This window comes from Orbicella franksi, chromosome 11 (genome assembly GCF_964199315.1).
Source record: "Orbicella franksi chromosome 11, jaOrbFran1.1, whole genome shotgun sequence".
NCBI lineage: Eukaryota > Metazoa > Cnidaria > Anthozoa > Scleractinia > Merulinidae > Orbicella > Orbicella franksi.
This window is the reverse complement of record NC_138155.1, coordinates 6,379,820-6,400,982: the sequence shown is the minus strand read 5'-3', so window position 1 is coordinate 6,400,982 and position 21,163 is coordinate 6,379,820. Positions and strand designations below refer to the sequence as shown.

The 21,163-nt window shown below is 40.3% G+C and overlaps 1 protein-coding gene across 1 annotated transcript in view; it reads right to left on the bottom strand.

Annotated features, from left to right (window-relative positions):
- Positions 1-21,163, bottom strand: part of LOC145502334 (uncharacterized) — a 31,909-nt gene that overhangs the window by 4,012 nt on the left and 6,734 nt on the right. Inside the window, 22 exon segments of the mRNA XM_081481602.1 lie at positions 507-671; positions 1,072-1,539; positions 2,608-2,799; positions 3,364-3,603; positions 4,019-4,651; positions 4,899-5,760; positions 6,732-8,269; positions 8,792-8,953; positions 9,474-9,635; positions 10,236-10,397; positions 11,025-11,258; positions 11,409-11,477; positions 12,194-12,430; positions 12,706-12,894; positions 14,753-14,998; positions 15,316-15,564; positions 16,656-16,853; positions 17,606-17,797; positions 18,261-18,512; positions 19,041-19,229; positions 19,605-19,796; positions 20,327-20,521. Of these exon segments, the coding sequence (XP_081337728.1) occupies positions 507-671; positions 1,072-1,539; positions 2,608-2,799; positions 3,364-3,603; positions 4,019-4,651; positions 4,899-5,760; positions 6,732-8,269; positions 8,792-8,953; positions 9,474-9,635; positions 10,236-10,397; positions 11,025-11,258; positions 11,409-11,477; positions 12,194-12,430; positions 12,706-12,894; positions 14,753-14,998; positions 15,316-15,564; positions 16,656-16,853; positions 17,606-17,797; positions 18,261-18,512; positions 19,041-19,229; positions 19,605-19,796; positions 20,327-20,521 (7,026 nt within the window).

The following is a 21,163-nucleotide window of genomic DNA, read 5'->3' as shown; positions in this document are numbered from 1 at the left end:
ATTATTAAAAAAAGAACATTTGCTCATGAGCTTTAAAGCGGCGCTCAAAAACGAATCGAAAATACACTACAAACGCCATATTGTTTGCATTGCTTTGTGGGCTTTCGTGGGTTTTTTTAACTCGCGCGCGCTATTAGAACCCAGTCTGCGCGCGCCATGAACCTTTTTCGAGCCACCTTAAAACCATACTAACAATGGAGGTGGCATCCACTATTTGACCACTATATATCCACTCAGTGTCACTGGCCCTGTCTAGGTTACTCTAAAAGACAAACGCTTCTTCCAAAGGCAAACAAAATTGATGATGATGTTGACCTCATGGAAATCACGCCTTGGAGAAAAATGACCAACATTTTCAACTTTGTCTGTGTAACGATGGCCACTGGGATTTGCCGTGACCATTTACCATGATTTACCTCTTATGGTTGAAGAATGATCTTAAACAATTTTTTTTCTTTCCGGACACTTTCTGCTATAAGATGGTTACGATATGTGCATGTACTAACCCTCGACACAGTCCTCACTGGACGCGGCTCCCAAGCTATCGGTCGACTTTCCTTCACCACATTCTGCACAGCTGGTCTGTCCTTCCTTGTCTTGGTAAGAACCTTTATCACACAGGATGCACTTGAAACTCTTTTGATCGTGCCATGTTCCAACTGGGCAAGCCACTAATGGAAGTCAAAGTACGCGTTGACATAATAAGAGGCTAGAGCATAAGCGAGGTGCAAGAGCCATTCTGTTTTCTAAATGAATTGCAAGTCCATTGCAGGTCTTTCCTAATGTTCGGCTTATTTCTCCCAATTTCGGCTTATTTTTGTTATTAAGGGACGCTTTATTTTCGGCGCGCACTTAGTCCGATAAACTGGAAGATTATAAAAAGAAAATTTGTAATTGGTTCCTTATGCGGCCCACATTTTCCATGTTGACCGCGAAGAAGGAGATCAAGTAAACCGAGCTACAATTTCATCTCTTCAATAAAAAGTTTCTGTCGTCCACCGATGAAAATAATTTATGGTACAATGGACAGATTATTTTTGTGATCAAAAAATTAAAAGAAACAATGCTTACCACATCCCTTTCGATCTTCGCTCGTAACGAAGCCAGCAGCACAAGTTATACTGGAGAAGAGATGTCGTAATGAAGATCTATCTGCCGTACTGTTCATTCCATTCAAAGCTATCTGAAACTGTCCTGTAGCGACAGCATACCGCATCTGAAACAAGACCGCTTCGCTCATCTCTTCGACATCATCTCCGGGCGAAGACGAATCTGTACCTCCCTTTACGAGTACTGAGAAAAGCACTTCCATCGCATAATCCACTGCTTTTCTTTTCCTTTTACTGGCTGTCGACTCGCATCCAGGAGTTGCGACATCTTTCAGTTGGCATGCATGGCATCCTTGTACAGTGGTTAGCGTGTCTTGAATTTCCTTCTCGACTGCTGAGTGCAACTCCTCGTGACTTTGGATGATGTTGCATTGCATACCAGGAAACTTTATCCTGAAGCGATGTTCTATCTCTTTGGGGGCAGCCTTGCCTTTCAATAAACGAGTAATATAGAAAAATACAAAAATAAAAGATCGAAAAATAAATGCTCCGGAGAAGAGTTCGCTGTTAAATCTATTTGATTCCTGTTTTGAAGGAGCTAAGTCACGCTTTGCACATTTTGAAAAGTTTAGCTTAAATATTGCAAATCCGTCGTTTGCAATCCGTGTCAATCTTCTCTATCCTTGACCATCCTCGTTCCTTCATGGTCTATTACTATCTCTTTGATATTTTATCTTAGTAAGCTATTATTTTCAGGTTTCTTTCCATTTAAAGGAGATTTTGTACGTGGCCAAAAAAAAAAAAAAAAAACCACAAAACACCGTGACTGGGCTCCTTTAAACATGTGTTTCAGAAGACAGAAATGTTGGAGAGGTCCAAAAGATAGATCAACGTTGCTTAGGTACAGGTTATAATGAAGTTATTGTTGCTAATACTGTAAGTGGCCAAACGTGTCTCTTCGCGCAATAAACCTTTCATTGGGACAGAATCCACCTTTTTTTGAAACAAAATAAGTTTAGTTGATTTACATGAAAATAGCCATGGGAGTAGTTTTAAAACTTTATGGCCGAGCCACAGGGTAGATTTTGTGATTTTGAGGTTTGTAACACGAATGTATGGATCAATGCCAAAACCATCACTGCGCACGAAGGCACAAGAGTGGCAAAGTTAGGTACAGTTCACCGAATGGGCAAAAACATAAACCGCAGTTTTGTGCCATGCCCCAGTCTGAGACCATGATAACCAATGACTCTGGCACTGATCCTGTTAGAGTAATTTTCTAGGGGAGTCAGGCTGGCCACTCTTACTGACTTTCTCCTTCCTCGCCAATTTTGTTGAGGATTGTGTTTGTTTTGCCCCGTCCAAAAACCTATAGCACTCCAAGGATGGTTTTAAATAGAGAGGAAGGTAAACTGGCTAGACAAGTAATGTTGGGTTTCGAATTATCGCGCGTTAGTCTGAGTTATCGGCGAGGAGCATTTTGGATGGAGTTTCAAACGCCTCTTGAGAGGGAAAGGCAACCACTCCTTTAACAGAGACTTCAGACCATCTTACTCACTTGAGCATGTTGGTTGTACTAGCTCCTCCATGTCATTCCATTTCCAGTTTGTATCAGGACCACAGCCATACATAGTCATCGCCTCGGAATTAAACGAGTAACCTTCGTTACAGGACATGATACAGAGCAGCTTACCAGAAACTTTCCGACAAGATAACTTTCCATTACTGGGCTCTTTAAATTCGGGACACTCTGTAGAAATGAGGAAATAAAAAAATTAAAAAAAAAACGCTCTCAGGTTTCTTCTTGAGGTGCAAAATGATACAAAATACAAAAATGATACAACAAGGGCAAAGTAATTAAGACGGTTCAAATCAATAAAAAGAACATAATTATTTCCAGTTTCAAAACTTTAACATCAACCCTCGTTGAAACCCAGAGACAGCAATTGTTATAGCTTGCATTAACTAAAATGTCTAAAATGGGCTTTTTTGGACTTGGATCGGTAATACCACTATCATTAATTTTTTCTTTCATTCAAAACTTTATATTTCTTTAAGGTATGTAGCATCAAAAGTAGGCAGCATTCACTCCAAATTAGGATGAGAGTGCAAAAGTAACAGTTGACAAAATTCATGCAGTATGCAGCAAAGAAATAAGAAATAAAATATACGGAAACATTTATTTTTGTCTGAACTGGAAATCACCGTCAATAACTGCAAAAGTTCCTGGCGGTCCCTACTATTGTGCAAAATGTATTATTTATTTCCTCAATATATAACAAAAACTATCCGTGCACGTAACATGAGCCTCAACCTTGTTCGTTGATGATCTCCTTCTCACAGTCGGTTCCCCAGTATCCTTTGTTGCACTCGCAGTCATATCGGTTGACACCATCTACACACCTGCCATTAATACAGGGGTTTGATCTGCACTCGTCGATATTGATGTCACAGTGAGGACCTGAGAATCCGGCTTGGCATTTACAGTGGTAAAGTCCCTGGCGAGACTCGCAGTGAAGGAAGTGCGAACAGTTAGTTGTACACATGTCCAGAGCTGCAAAAAAAAAAAAAAAAAAAAAAGGCGAGAAAACGTGTTACAAAGCACAAACTTACAAAGTAAAATTACACTGCTATATAAGTATCGTTCTGCTACAGAGCTAAACACTGCTAAGTAGGTTTTAACATAATTGTCGTAGACTACATATCGTAAACAAAGTTCCAAGATACATCTACTACAGCAAAACAAACAGTACCACAAAAAAGGTCAACGCAATGGCTTCCTTTGAATGGTGTCACGTTTCTTTAATTTGAAGGCAACACTCAGTTCAAATATCACTTTTCTTGACGTACATAATAGTTCATGAGTCATCAAAAAATTATATCAATGCCACTGCCATGTTTGTTTCCGCATCTGTTTCTGCTCACTTGCGTGAGCTACATGAATATCAATTTACCGCAATAGCAAATACCTTTGCATTGCGTCATGAACCTCTTTCCTACTTGTCCTTTGATTCCTGACAGAAAGCTGCTCCATGCTCGTACACTTCCGGCAATGGGCCACGTGCAATTATGGGCCGCGTTCCACATGTGATCAGCAGCTGCTGGCACATCCCAGAGGCTTACTTGATGCAACGTGCCGCCAAAAGCTGTCGAAAGGGATGTTGTCTGCTCTTCTGCGAGATACCGCTGGCCAAGTACAATCCATCCACCTCCTGTGATAATATCTCCGATTTTGACATTGCTCGCCTTTTTTATTTCCTCTCTGTCGATGTACAGCGAAACATTTCCGGTGATTCCGTTCCACACGACCCCCAAGTAATGCCAATGATCGTCTGCTAATTTGTAATCGGCTCTAACCACTTCATCTTTAATCTCCAGATGAATCTGAGACTCAGTAAATGAAATAACAATGGCGTCATCTGATTCTGGTTGTCCAGCAACGCTGTAGCTGAACAGTGTGCCTGCTTTGTATCTGGAATCTGCTCGCACAAACATAGCGATGGTGAAATATCGCATGCTTGGAATGCCTTTGCCGTCTGATAATAAAACCATGTCGTCTGTGGTCTTACGATCAAATATAAGATCGTAATTACTGCCAAGAACTGCAATACAAGAATGGATAATGTTCAATAACGATTTCTTTCTGGGTATTTACGCGGATACTATACAAAAAATAGTTCATTGATATTCTGACTGTCTAGGCTGCGGAGCCAAATGGAACCAGACAAACCGTACCTTGTGCTAGTTAAGGTTCATTTCAGGACAAACGTATAATATACATCATATTTCTGACATAATTGCATCACAAGGTTAGAGGAACAATTAAATTAAATATTTTTTGCTACTTACAGATGTCACAGGAGTCTCCAGTGTAAGAGGGGTAGCACTCACAACTGTAACCATTCTCCAGATCTTGGCAATAGGAGTTTGGCATGCAAGGACCCGAGACACAGTCATCAATGTTTTCTTCACATGTGGCTCCAGTGAAGCCAGTTTTGCAAGAACAAGTGAAGCTCCTTGTCGAGTTATCAGACTTGCATGTACCTCCATTTTGACACGGTGTTGAAAGGCAGAAGTCTGTAAGGTTCTCGCAGTTTTCGCCAACAAATTGGTCTGGGCAAAGGCATTTGTATCCCGGTGTCAGATCGACGCAAGTTCCGTTGTTAGTGCAGGGGCTTGATGCACATTCGTCGATCTCTGTTTGACAGTACGTTCCATTATAGCCCTCTGAGCAACGACAAGAGTAGCCTAGAGTACGATCGACACAAGTAGCATTGTTCAAGCAGCTATTGTTGACGCAGTCGTCAATATTGCTCTCACATAACCTGCCTGTATACCCATCAGCACAAGAGCAAGTAAAATTGTTGACGGCATCATGGCAAGTTGCGTTGTTAAAGCAAGGTCTTGCCAAACATTCGTCTATTTCAAGCTCGCAGTATTTCCCAAAGTATCCACTTCTACAGTTGCAGTGAAATTCTGTGCGAGTGTTGACACAGACGCCATTTTGGCTGCAGTTGGCTGTTCTGCAGTAGTCAACAGCATTTTCACAATTATAGCCACTGAAACCCACTTGACAATGACAGGTGTAATTTGACACCAGATCTGAGCATGTGCCGTTATTTTCACACGGATTGGATTTGCAGTCATCGACGTTTTGTTGGCACTGCAAACCTGTAAATCCATCGGGGCAGACACAAACGAAGCCATTAATCTGTGGAATAACAATAATGACAATTGAGATGAAATGTCTTGGACAGCGAAAACTTAGGAGACTTTATGGGATTCGAACTTATGCATACCTGGATACGAGCCACGCACTCTAAGGGTTGAACTTGGGAAATAGGAATACAAATGCTATCATGTCAGAACAGGTTTAATCACTCTATATGCATTTTAAAGAACCTGTTTGAACTGTGTTCAACATAACACCTTAAAGCTAAGTGAAACTATTAAAGTAATGAAGAAATATACGTTATTGGTCGGCTGGGAGGTCCGTATGGTGAGAAACACAAGCGAAGCCGTTAACATGCAGAATACAAATGATGTCGGGAAAGATAAAATGAGTATTGTCTCGAGCGTGGGACAATGAGGAAATAGCGTCTCTGACGGGATTCCAACCCATGCTTTTTCAGATACTGGTCGGGCGCTCTAACCACTATATATATGCCACGGAGAGCGGTCAGCAATCACTCTGTGTACTTTCACTAAGTTAGCTGACTGCGAACTAGACTGATCAGTTTATCATTTCAGAATAGGTTCAATTACACTAAATGCATTGTAAAAGAACCGTCAATACTGCAAAATATATATAAAAAATAAGGCCTCCACGTTAAACGAGCTTATTGGAAATAAAAATAAAAAATAATAAGCAGAAATACAATGAAATTCCGATTCTTCAAACCTCCAAGGGAAAAGAAAATTGGTTCGAAAAATCGGATAGTTGGATAAATCAGGATAAAATTACAGTGTTCGATTGAGGAGAGGGAAACGAATTTTGGTTTGAGTTATCGGGAGGTTCGAAAACATAGCTAAAACATGAGGGTTCGAGAAATCGGGAATCCACTGTAGTACAATATCCAGGGCAGCCATAGCTAAAAGGAGGCCAAGCATCGGAAATCTTTATATGCAGGTTGTTGTGACGTGGAAATGAGAGTAACATGCTGTTCATCACTGCTACATTACCTGATCATTACATGTCCCGCCATAGAAACAAGGGGAAGATGCGCACTCATCAATTTCCAGCGTACAATCGTCGCCCAAAAACCCAGGAGCACAGTCGCAAGTGTAGCTGTTTATTCCGTCTCTGCACGTGGATCCATTACCACAGGAATTTACCACGCAGTCGTCGATATCAACCTCACAATGTGGTCCGCTGAATCAATCAACACAGGAACAAGTGTAATTACCAACTTTGTCGATACAAGTAGCATTATTGCGACATGGAGTGTTAGAACACTCATCGATGTCAATGCTACAGTTCTTTCCTGTGTATCCCTTCTTGCAAGTGCATCGGTAGTCATTTATCAGATCAACGCAAGTTCCATCGTTCACGCAAGGATTCTGCTCACAGTCGTCCACGTTTATTTCGCAGCTGATACCAAGAAAACCTTCGACACAAGAGCATCTATACTCATCTATACCGTCAATGCAATTGCCGTTGTTTAAGCAAGTAGCATTTTCACAGTCGTTAATATTGATCTGGCACTGATCTCCTTCGAAACCATCTGGACACTGGCAAGTAAAGGAAGTGGTGCCATCAAAGCATGTTCCATTGTTCAAGCAAGGCGTCGAGGCGCAGTAGTCGATGTCTACATTGCAGATTCTACCAGTGAAACCTAGCTGACACAAACAGGTAAAGTTGTTCACACCGTCTTGGCACGACCCCTTGTTTGAACAAGGACTTGCTGCACAGTCATCTATGTTGTTTTCGCAGTGCAGTCCATCAAATCCATCCCGGCAGTCACATCGATAGCTATTTACCATATCCACGCAATTCGCTTGATTTTGACAGGGGTTTGAGTTACATTCATCGATGTTGAACTCACAGGCTAACCCGGAGAATCCGGCCGCGCAGATACAATGAAACCCATTGACTTGATCCAAACATGTAGCATTGTTTTTGCAGTTTGCGCCGGCACATTCGTTGATATTGTGTTCACAGTTGGTTCCATTAAAACCTGCAGGACAAATGCATTGGTAACTGTCAATGCCATCAAGACAGTTGGCCCCGTTTTGACAAGGATCACTCGCGCAGTCATCGATATTTTCTTCGCAGTCGTTGCCTTGGAAACCCCCTGGACAGACACACTCGTAGCTGTTTATTCTATCTCTGCAAGTAGCTCCATTCAGACATGGAGATAACAGGCATTCATCAATGTCCGTATCACACAGCTTTCCCGTGTACCCGGGCTCACACTGGCACTGATAACTACCAGGGAGATTTTTGCAAGAGGCGTTGTTAGAACACGGCAATGAAGCACACTCGTCAATATCCTCTTCGCAATTGAAGCCTTGGAAACCGCTTGCACAGGAACAGGTATAGTTGTTGACCAGATCTTGGCATGTGCCATTGTTGAAACATGGTTGATCTTGACACTCGTCGATATCAGTGTCACACTGTTTCCCGGTGTAGCCAGGTTGACAGGAGCACAGGAAATCGCCGATGAGGTCGGTACACGTGGAGTTGTTGAAGCAAGGGTTAGAATCACACTCGTTTATCTCTGGAACAAATAAGCATCCATAAAAGTGAAGAAAGCGAACATACAAACACAAATTACAAAAATAACAAAACAATAAAGAAACAAAAAAAAAACAAAACGGCAACGCAGCTAATAAAGTAGGTGAAATATACTTAGCGAAGCGTGTTTAACATGAGCATGGGTTACTTCAAGAACTCCATAAAATTAATTCTCAATCTTTTTTGCATCTCTCAGAGCGTGTTTTCTACTTTTGTTTGTTTTGTTTTGTTTTTTCTGTTCAACGTTTGAATTCGTATTATTCTTCCAACATCCAAAGCACACTTGCTCCTCTTCGGTAGTTTTACCAATTTGTTGTCCTTGTGGCTTAGTCAATAACCTGTAATTAGTAAACAAAATTAACTTTATTTCGTAAAGGTCAAATCATCAAGTATCTGTAGATTTGAATTTTTATCTACCTTAGATATTTTCTTTGAAAGTAATTCTAGAGAGCTATTTTGGCAAGGCAAAAGGGTAGCTCACAGTGTTTCGGGAGAGACTACTAACCTATGCAATCCTGTGAATTCTTTGATCCGGGTTTCAGTGTTATAGTTGTTCCTGGGCACGAAAAACACACTCGACTCTCATTGCGCGGCTGAAAAGAGCGTCGATCGCATAAAGAACATGGAGCCAGTCCAGTTGGCGAAAATGATCCAGCTGGGCATGGAACTGTGAAAAATAGTTGATCGAAAGCGAATGTGAATGGAGAGTTCTAAACAATTTGGAAACAGCAACACCACGCTGAATTGTATTTTAAATTGATGAAAAATTATAGTAACATCGTATCCGACACTGGCACCATATCTACCCATATTGTAGGGAAGTGCTAGAACCCAAATTTCCATGCCAGTCACAACAAAAGCCTTAAACCAGTCCGGAGCTCAGCTTGGGGATACTTGCTAGCCGGTCAAAAGCCACTCCCTGGCATTATTTTCTCAAGTTGCCCTAACAACTTGCTAGTAGCCAACAGGTATTTACTTTCGTTTGTAGAGAAACACATTGTGTGCATATCTCCCTTGCTTCCTTGGCAAACAACGGAAGGAAATGAACGTCGCAGGTTATGGGAAGAACCCGATCATCTTAATCCAAAATTCCCCCAGCTAACCGACACCTCTTTTGGGGTTAAATATAATTCGAAACGCTTGATATAGCAAATACCAGACACATAAAGTAGTTGTTAAATACGCACCTCCACATTGCACAGAGCTGTTGGATCCCTCACCAGAAGTTGTCTTATTCGGACTACATTGTAAGCACGACTCTCGACCTTCTATGGCCTGATAATAACCCTTGTCACAAAGAAAGCAAGGCTCCATGCCGGTTGGGGAGTACGAGCCAGGTTTGCAGAGACCTTTAGGAGAAATGATAAAGACAGGCTGCTGTGAATGCTTAATTCTAAAGGCCACAAGCTTCAGTCTATTGGGACCACTTTGACCTTAAACGTGATAATAGTGACAACCTGTGGTGACATTATTGCACAATTTGTTCCTTACAAACTCTCCGCTAAAAACTAGTACCCATATTGGAAACTGTTCAGAATGATTCGGGCACCCCGCCTCTATATATCATACAGAATTAGCTTGAGTATTCAGTGAAACAAAAAAGCAAAACAAAAAAAAAAAGATGTGAGAGAAGGAACACTAGGTACGAAGTTCAAACTGAGTAGAATGACCATCCTTACAAAGTTTGCCTAATTTCGTTTTCGCAATTTGTCGTAACTTGAAAGAAAAATGAACAGTTTTGGTTGGATATGTAAGTAAGCATTCATGTGTACTGCATCTGATAGGTAATTGATAAATCCTGGAATGCCAAGTCACGAGTTACAGTCAATCCGAGACACAGGTTATGTCGAATTACGTCACTGAGTTTTTGGAACGTCTCGTGGGTTGTTGAAGTCTACTGTTCAGAGAGAAACCTCTGTCTCGATAGGCTAGCTAAAGAAGTCACTTACCTAAGCAGTTAGTGCTGCTCTCTGTTCTGGAGTCAGTTGTTGAAGTGCCCGATGGACACATCGAACACTCTTCCTGCGCACTGAGCTCTTGGTATGATCCGATAGGACAGTCCTCGCACTTTCCAGTGGAACTGTTCAAGTAAGTACCCAGTGTGCAGTTGACTGTAGATCACAAAAACAAAAATGCAGTTAGGAAGTTTCTATGAACGTAAGATATGCAAATTCAACTTACCTCAATGCAGGTAAACTAATAAGCAATTCTATATTTATAGTTCCTTTCGATTGACAGACGTCTTTGGAGTTATAGAATGTACCAGCTATAACGAAGGTCCAGGAACACTATAAAAGTTGTACTCGGTAAGTTTTTTTTGGCACTCTTTGCCATTGCATGACTCTACCACATAACTGAAACGATTATTTTCTCGCTCTTTAAAGATCGAGCTACTGTTTTAATGTTCCTTTCCGTTTATGGGAACTCGTGCAACCGCTAGTTATTCTAAGCGCACTTGGTTGTGCCCTAACGTGTTTTCTAACTGTTCTATCTCAGAGAGAAGGAAAATGAGTCGGCTCACTGTTGTGAACCTCTCAAATACCATCTGGTTTTAATGGCGCTGCAGTAAGCCTAATTAACAAGTAGAAAACGTACTAGGTACTTCATGGAAAAAGGCTTTAAGGAGTCCTATTTAGCCCTTATCATGGCATTGCTGAGTTTAGTTGCTCATTTATGAGTCTTTTGAACCGGAACGGCAAACAAAATCAATATACAAATGCTAACCAAACAGTACTTACGGCAATATCCGTCTCTGAACGTTTGCCCTTTGATGCAAAATAGTTGAGGGTCTGAGATATTCATCGACTTTCTATTAGTAGCGAACACAGTGCCACTGACGTTGAGGCTGAAATTGCCGTTTTCAACCGCAGCTTCTATCCGGCTGCTGATATTTTTGGCAATTTTCATGCCTTCCTCGCCAATCATAACCTGGCCTTCTTTGGTGTCATTTGATTCAATGCCTTCGAAGTCCACTATAAGAGTTAAACAGAAAAAAAAGAGAAAAAAAAAAACAAAAAGAAAAGAAAGAAAGAAAAAAAAAAACTTTCACATTTGCTCTGAAACCTCAAACTGACATCTTTAAAAGCTTAATGACAAGGTTGAGTCAGGTGCTATCAACCTACCAACGATATCTAGAGTAATTGTGGTTCTTGGAATTGATCGTCGAGTTCTTCTATGGCCATCTGCATTTTCTGGAAAGCAAAAGTAGAAAGGTAAAAACAGTCTGCTGGTCATTTAAATTACAGGGCTTTTGTAGTACTGTTATGCTAATTATGCTTAACATGTAAGTGGTCTATAGTGCAAATTCTAATGTACAACGGTGAGAAGGAGAGCTTTGAATACGACCTTTATTTGAATTTTCGAGAGAACGTGTACGAAACTGTAAGAAGTGGTCAACCAAAAAGAAGCTTTGGTGTACTAATTCCTCTCTGTCTGTCTGTCTATCTGTCTGGCTGTCTGTCTGTCTGTCCTTCCTTCCGTCCGTCTGTGATTCGAGTATCCAAATAAACGAAGGTTCTTAAGGTAGCAGAGGTTTGAATAACTCCAAATCACTAAAATATATTGGGAAAAACTTTGTACAAAGGCGCGAGTTCAGAGCTGCACTTCTTTGACTTGATAGACATCATATTCAGCACGAGCTGCTGACCTAATAAACGCCCGAGCAAACAGAATTTTCTTTTCCTGGCAGTTTTTATTCCAAAAGAATTAGAACATTATTTATTTTTTTCGATCGAGTTATACAAACAATTGTTAAAGTTGGGAGGACTCCAAACGGCTGTGGAAACACTTGCCTGTGGCTCGGTTCTAGTTCTCACACACTTCCATTTGTCTTTTTGTAACTCGATAATAGAAACACAATGAATGTTTCTCGTTTCTTAATTTTGAGCTTACTGCAAATTTGCCATACCTGCTGAACGCTTTCGCCTACTGGTAACCGAAACTACCGCAGAGCACCTGACCTCCACGTTCTCTGCCTTGCACTTGTCTTTAAGTGCTGGGTCCTGACAGACCTCTTTGAAGAAAGACTCGTTCAACAGTTGGATAAAGTTCTGCTTAATTTGAGCCTGGGCTTCTGGTGTAGAACAGTCACCATAGTAGTAATGGAGATCCATTGCCATCCTGACATCGTTGGGGCGGTATACCCCTACAAATGGTATGGTGAGCAAAACAAGTTGGTTCTTTCGCGCATTATCAGAGAATCTGAATGGAGCATAACTGACAACAGAGAATAGGTCAAAATATATATTTGACTGTTAGTTGAAATAATCTGCCTACCGCCAACAGCTAGTAATGTGCTATTGCAATTTACGAGTTAAAAATGACGTGTTTTTACTCGCATAAATCTCCATACTCCTATAATTACCTCTCTCTATAGGTATACGCTATCACTCGTTAAAAATACAAGCAATGATTACTCACTTGTACAGTCTGGAAAACGATTGGTTGGCATCCAAGTTCCTGATGCTCCGCAAACCCACATACTCGAAAACAAAGGTTGAGCAAAGTCCGATTTGTTGTTGCAAAAGGGCGAACAGAACCTTCCAAACATCCACTCGTCACAACCACTTGCACCTCCTTTGGGAGGAGGCAGGTAACTGCACTCCGTGGCTGCATATGTAAAGAAAGTTACGAATTTTAATAACTTGGTATTGTTTCATTATACTCTTAGTGACGGTTCTTGTTAAAAAAGAAAACTTCATAATCATTTAATTTATCACATTGTCGCAAGCAACTCAATGTCTTATACATTATGCAAATTTATATAATAACGCAAATTATTCTCGCATTTTGATTGGTTCTCGCGGGTGACCTATTAGAGGACATACGCGCGATTGACATCATCATTAAAACGTTTTTCCCTCTTTGTTTTAAAATGGCGGAAATTTTTGAGAATTTAGATAACATTTTACGTGACCGGGTGAAAGATAAGGTAGGTGCACGAAAGTCTTGACGAGGCATTGGACAGGTACGAGAGGCAGGAAGAAGATATAAAATGCTTCTTTTTTAGCAAAAATGACGCAGAAAAAATACTCAGGTAGTCTCCCTCGGCAGTCGAGCGAGACTAAACCAAACACAAAATTGGTCAAGGTAAGAAACCATTGCTTAAAAGACCCAATGTAAAAACAAAAGAAAAAAATATGACATTAATTTATTAAAAAAATTCTCAGTCTCAAAATCATTGTTGACACGTCAATTAAAATAACCACATAACCTTGCTTTCCGACGCGAATGTTCCAGTCCGTTTCAGGGCACAGCAGCGAACAAAGTATAGCTCTACAGCTCACGGCCAACTGTATCGCAGATATATGGTTATCTTACACTATGTCAAACTGATTTGAGAATCCCCAACCACAGAGGACACAAACTTCCACTGTCACCCTTAACACTATTTTCGTTCAAAACTCGAATCCAATGGCGTCCAGTGTTGACCGCAACCGCAAGTTTTCCAAGCGTATTTTTTCAACTCCTGCATTTATCAAGGCAATTTCCAAGCTTTTCGGCTCACAGCGCTACTCTGATTTGAAAAACTGACTTGACTTTTTCAGCATTTTCTTTAAGATTTATAGATCTCGTAGTTCACTTCAGCTTTCGCTGTAAGTTTCATTCCGACGAGAAGCGACTTTCGAGTCAAGTTTGACAGTGGCGTGATTTTCCTGGACCAATCAAAATTCTTTGCTACGCATAGCAACCAATGAGATTGCTTGATTTTGTTTAGACAATAGATTACGTCGAAGGGCTTTTTCTGTGTTTGCCAAAGTGGGCAAAGGCCGGCTTTTGAGTTATGTTGAAAGATTTTGGAATAAAAAAAAGCTGTGTCTGTAGCAGTTTGTCTCTATATCATATAAACAAATTCCGTGTTCCCGTGCGTCTGTTTAGTAATGGATCTTAGAAGACGTCAAAATGTGGTAAGAACTTGCCGCACTTTGACCGCACTGTGATCTATTACAAAACAGACGCACAGCAACATGGAATATAGTTGTTAGATGGGCAATTATCGTTGAACTGATGGAATTCTGAAGAAATCACCGTAATTTCTCATGTACGAGCAAAGGAAGGAGGCAAAACCACCCTACCAAAAAAAACAAAAAGGTAGTTGAGTTTAGCCTGCTGGCAGCGGTTTTTTTTTTCTTTTTTCTCCTTACAGTTCACTTAGACGAGTGTTAAGCGTGACCGAGTAGGGAAGAGTAGAGAACAAAAGAAGAAGCACAGACAAGGCTAAGGTGTCTTACCTCATATCCCCTGCTGAATTTCGAGAGAAAAACAGACTGCCAGCCGTATGAGTCGAGTTTAACTTTAATACCAACCTGTTTGATTAGTTTAAGCTAATGGGTTGTATCTATGTGTGCACGGAGGGTATCACAACTCACGGAAAGTCTTACAAAGATGTTTTTTTTTAAGTTTCTGTCCTTTTTTTTACTATTGAAGTTTAGGTCTAAGATCTTTAGTTAATCTACTTGCTACTTACGTTTAACTGTTAGTGAAAACTGGCAAACAGCAGGCTTGTTGTTGGGATTATTATCATAGGCTGTACAATGTATATTCCAGGTCCCCCAGTAGAACTCAGTTCCACTTTGATGACTGCATGTTATCACCAATGGACTGTTGCTGTTGTCTTTAAACTGAGGGTCATTCCACGTTACTCTTGTTCTCGTCTTCGTAGCGGTGATGTTTTGGTCTGGGGGACAATATACCACCTGGGGACCTAAATTGTCTGCGACGAAAATAAATGAAGGACTTGTGTCAATATATGCTATTGGATTGAGGTCGTCCTACCTGCCAAAATTTGTCAATGTCAAATCACTCAATGACCGTGGAGAAGGAGAAAGGGTGGTGAGTCTTCTCTTGTGGACCGAGGCATGGTGGGTGGCAGAGGACACAGTATATTGCAGCACTAAAATTTCAGACCCTGTTATCAAGACAGAGAGGAGGACACGATGACACCACGTAATTTCGCAAGATTGAACAGGGGCTGGATACTCAATTTGACATAATCCACGATACACTTAATAACATCTAATTAAGACTGACCTTCTAATATAATTCTAAACGAGCACTCTTTCTTGTTCCCACTTGCATCCCTAGCAGTGTACACAACTAAAGCAGTTCCGTTAAAGATCTGTGGGGGGCTAATCCCTGGTGGAAATACCGTCAATTGTGGAGCTAGATTGCTGTTGTCCAGCGCGACGGGTAGGGTCCAGTTAACCAATGCTGTAGAATTTGCATTGATGTTTGCACGAATATCTGAAGGACACCTCATGAACACTGGTGCAGTAACATCTATACGAATATACCAACATAAGGCATATTATGGGAAACGAAATCCAAAGAGCCGTAAGCTCTTCCTAAACACTTAACGCGTTATCTTCGCGTGTTGAAATGCATGCACTCTGATGGGCTAAACGCCGCATTTCTGTCTTTAAATAAATGGGGGAACATTTTCGACCCGTGGAGTTTTTCTCTAGAAATACTCCTGAAAATTTGGGAGAGCGACACTTTTTTTTTTTTTTTTTTACGTCAAGCCACTCATTCATTCGTGCTTCTGGATAATACAATGAACTTTTACTAGTTCTTATGGACATACGAAATTGCACAAAATTTCAAAGAAAAAAAAGATATTTGATTAGATATAAATGGTCATTTCACCAATGGAAAGTGTCATAAAGTATTGCTGATGATAAACGTATTCTTATAGACTTCCCACACAGCCATACAGGTATAACTAAAATAATACTACTTCACATTTACAACAAAATACGTATAATCACACTGCACAAGAATCGAATAAGTACTAGCGAACCAAACAATTATATTTACATTTGATTCTTGCAAAGTCAATTATAGTGACGTGAGTGCAAGATTAAACAAGACAAAATATAAACACAAAAATAAATAGGGAAAGCTCAAACAATTACAACAAATAAACGTGTTCAGAGATAGAGGCCTCAAATTTTGTGGAGGAGTCGTCCGATAAGTAATCAGATGGAAGACTGTTACAGTCATTGCTAGTTCTTTTCTATAGATACTATACTTATATGTGTCTACAGGATGTCTAGAGCTGGACCGAATTTCAATGGTTGAGATGATCTAGTTTTTAGAGAAGACTGTCGTTGTAAACAACTTGAAGCTGTTTGTGTATCTGGCCATGTTGGCGGTTGTTACCATTCTAACGAAGCTTACTGAGGCCGAAGAGACACGTTACAAAATCTAAATGTATTTACACCTGGGCGAGATGATACGATGAATCTCCACCTAGTTGCAGTTACAAACGATATTTAAGAATGATAATTATACATCGTATCCCGATTAATACTTTAAGTTATATGGCATATACAACATATCTTGGGGCATGTGTTTTCCAAAGCCCTTACCAAGGCATTGCAAAATTGACGATTCATTTTTGCTCCACTTTCCATCATTCCCACAAAGAATCTCAGTAGTTCCACCGTTTCCAAGGAAACCATGTCTGCATTCGAAATAGCAGATGGTTCCGCTGACTGGGAAAGACGTACACATGTGCGGATAAATAAAACCATACCGAGGTGCATTTAGGGAAGAACATGACCGTACTGAAAAAAAAAAAAAATCAATAGAGAAAATAGCTAAATGTAAATAGCCGTGTCGTGTCTTTAGTTTTTAACAATAGCCATGTTAGTGGTTCTATTCTAATTACAACAATGTACACGAAAACTATATGAATAGGTTAATGTTATAGACTTATAGAGCTTAATGATATACACGTTATGATATAGATGGAACCAAGTCTTTTCACATACCGGAGAAGTGTTAAGCCTAAAACGCCTAGTATACGCTACTATTTGACCCTTTAAAGATCTTTTGCAGCCTTATATTTAGACTCTATATAGACACATTAAGGAGGCTTTTTCCCCAAGAATAAAATCAGTATTTGCAATATATAGAAACGTCCTCAGATAGTAAGAAACTAGGAATACTCTGAATTTTCAAGCACTGGTAATGAAGACGATGATAGTTGATGATAGCTGTACCGCGCGCTTTCGTTTGACTACTTACTCCCGCACCCTACCTCCGACTATCATCAACTATCATTTACGTTGAGCTTGTTCAGACTCTTCTTGATAGTCAATGATAGTTTTTTTTTTTTCCCGTTTCACCACGTTATGATAGTCGATAATAGTTAGGATGCTATCAAATATCGTCAACTATCGTGCACCGTTATTGACCAGGGCCTATATAACTGATAAACTTGAATAACTTTTCTTTCTCAAAATGAATACAAAGCCAAATGGGTGTGCATACTAGCAGCGTGACATGATGGTTAACAAACATATTTGCCACTTACTTTTACAGACTGGTACTGGTTCGTCCCAGTATCCTGTAATATGGCCCGGTTTCTTAAGGCAGGTAAGAATGTCAGACCCGAGCAAGTTGTACCCATCGTTGCACGTCATTTTACATGTGGAGCCGTAGGTGTTATCACATTCTCCCTCTACAAAGCCGTTCAGTGGAGGAAACAACGTTTGGCATCGTAAAACTATAGACGAACGGAAAATATGACATGTTAGAACGATTATTCAGCAACGGTCATCAATTTTGTATTCACTGGCTAACTTAGAAAGCGCATAAAATAATCACAATAATAAAAATAATCAATACTCATTAAATGTCCATATGTCGCACAATTTTGACACGTAATATTAAATTGTAACCACACGTTTTTTTTTTTCAGAGAAAAATGCATTCAAACCATTATGTGACCAATTTGTTGCAAATGAACGTTGCCAAAAACAGTTATCTTTTTTTTTTCAAGTTACAAGAGGCAGGGCCTGCAAATTAGCGCTCAATTTAAACAACTGTTGAGTTGTCAGCTATGTCTATAGAGACTGTCTTAAAAAGGCCTTTCGTATTTGATGCTGAGGTTTGTTAACAATACGCAATTGCCATTGCTTTACAGGATGTCTAATCTGCACTTTCAGTGCCGTTCGCAAATGGCTTACCCTCGACTGTCACGAAAAACGTGCAGACTTTGTAATTCCCTGCTGCGTCGCTGGCGTTGTAAGTGACCCGGTGTCGTCCTTGGTAGAATCTATTTACGGTAGGCACACCATATTTGGTCACACTCGTTACCACGCCAGAGTTATCAGTGGCAACCACTGGTGCCCAGTTTACTGTGGTATAATTGTTAGCCCTGTCTGCGTAACGTTTGATATCACTGGGGCAAGTAACGCCAAAGGAGGGTCTTTCCACGTCTGCAAGTATTTAAATATATCAATTAACAGTAGAATAATTAACGAAGTCAACAGCTTGAACGAGCAATATCACAGATGAAGAACACTCGGTCGGTTTTAAAATAACTAAATAAAAATAAATAAATAAATAAATAAACAAATCAATCAATCGATGATTAATTTTATTTAATTCTAAAATGTATTTAACACTGTTGTGCTAATTGAGGACTCCGCAAACAAACAAACACAGCTTGCAAATAGAACATAAATAATGAATAATCTCAACTGGTGGGAGGCTGACCAGTTAGCTATTTACGAAAGTCGGTCAAGCGCTTGAACTCGAGACTATCAATAGCAAATCCAGATAACGGTAAGGTGAGGATTGAACCAGGGACCTTCAGATTTCAAATCCGACGCCCTAGACCAATCGGCCATGCTGCCTCCCAAAAGCTCTCGGAATAAAACAACTGCAAGGTCTTTTTTTCTGCCCCACACCAGGCCGTAATACAAAGACAAAGAAAAAATTAACTTCTTGGAAGATAAACCAACCTTTGCAAAGAGAAGTGGTGTTTTTCGACCACTGACCGTCGCTAAGGCATGTCGCTATTGGTTCTCCATGCAGCCTGTAGCCTTTGGGACAAGAAAAGTGGCATGTAGTATCGTATTCAGGAGAAGTCGTGCAGGAGTGTGGTGTCACCTGACCATCCGTTGGAGGCAGAAGAACCTTACAGCGGACAACTGTACCAAAAAAATAAAACAAGTAAAATCTTATTCAGTAAATATTTTAGGAATTTTTTGCTGACATGAGAATTCCTGATCAAACGCTTGCGGACAAAAAGTTATTTGTTTACTTCTCTGAAACTATAAACTTTTAACAAATCGACCCTGAAATAGTTCACACATATATCTCTCTTCTCATCTCTCTTTTCTCCTCTATACCTAGCTGCTAAGACTGAACAAAAAAGAAAGGGTTGCGTGCTAATCCTAACCACACTTTCAGACTTAGAATACCGATTTTATAGCATCAATAAAGTTTCGCCTCCTGCGTATCGGCGTAAATGTGTTCTGTAAAGGCTTGTCGCAACTATTCCTCTTTCTTGCTGCTTCCCTTACCTTGACAGTACGGCTCTTCACCAGACCAGGTGCCATTTGCTAGACAGACCCTCTCAGTCGAGCCGTTAACCCGGTGGTAGCCACGGGAGCAGTATAAAAGGCATTTGTCACCAAAAACGTTGAACAAGGAACCGCCTCCGCAGCCAGACTGTATGCTGTGAGGAGGGGGGAAGAGTCTAGCACACTTCACCACTAAGGAAAGATAAATTAACGTGACTTATTACTTTGTGCCCTTGGTGGACTTACGAGCTAGAAAGATCGACTTTTAAACATCGACGAAGCACTTTTCTTTTTTTATACAGTCAAAATTCTGTCTATAAAGGTATTCAGAAAATATGAACCACTTGTGCAGAAGTTTCCAGTAAGATTGCAAAAGGCTATTAACCATTTTCATGGTGCTTTCCTTTTCCCTGCCATCAAATTAAAGGCGATTTTTACTTCCAGCTTACTAGGAATGAAAGTTGCTTGGTAAAAGAAATACAAATAGGCAAAGATTAACTTGCGTGGAAATGTTTCATTACTGCTTTGAAGGTCTATTGATTTCAGGCGGAGGCTGTAAGAAGAGCAAATAAGGTAAATCTGAAAATTGAATACCTTAAGTATGTTTGTTTGTTTGTTAGTTTCGTTGTCGTTGTTGTTGTTTCTTTTTCTAGGTATGGGGGGGGGGGGGGTGGGGAATCTGACATGAACTTAAATATTGTTGTTTTTTTTTTTTTACATACGTTCACATTTCGTCTCATTTCCCGTCCAGACACCCACGGACGTAACTGGATCTTTCTCGCAGACTCTGCGGTCAGAGCCACTCATGGTGTGGCCATCCTGACAAGCCAAGGAGCACTCAGATCCGTACTGATTGTCTTTGGTACACTGTAAGGAACCTCCAGCTGGGGAATACAACTTTGGCAGGCAGCGGACCACTTAAAAAGGTAACAATAGTACAAAATTGTGATTTCGTCCGAGTGCATGGACGCATATTAAAGGATGTTAGCAAACGAGGGTGACGAACGATGAACATTGAATCGATTTCGTGCTTTGCATGGCATATTTAACAGGTATTCTTTAGGAAGTGAATAATACTCATTAGCCCGAGATAGCGAACCAATCAGATTGCTTGAAACACTAAGATCACTGAGTGCGCTCATACTAAATAACACTTATTCACTGAAGCGGAGGTGAATAGTGCGCAACCACTTTCACGGACACTGAGGTAACTAGCCTGTTCATGATCACAGCCGCCCTTACGGAAAGAGACAGGCTATGAGGTAACTAATGGACCAAAAAAGTGTCTTAGTTCTAACAACAAACCGACAAATGGTCGGAAAATTTTAGTCAACCCCGAGTTAACCAATCAGATCGAACATGTGATAGGTACTATTCACTTATCAGGTATATACTAAAATGATTAAAAAAAAGAGAAAAAAACGAAAAAACCTTCGAGATATGTTAGTGCCAAAAGCCCTTAATGCGCCTAAATAATCGTTGTAAAATTTTGACTTTTTTAACTCTACGCAAACATAATGTCATGCTCCATGCATAGTAGAAGGGGAAAAATCTTTTAT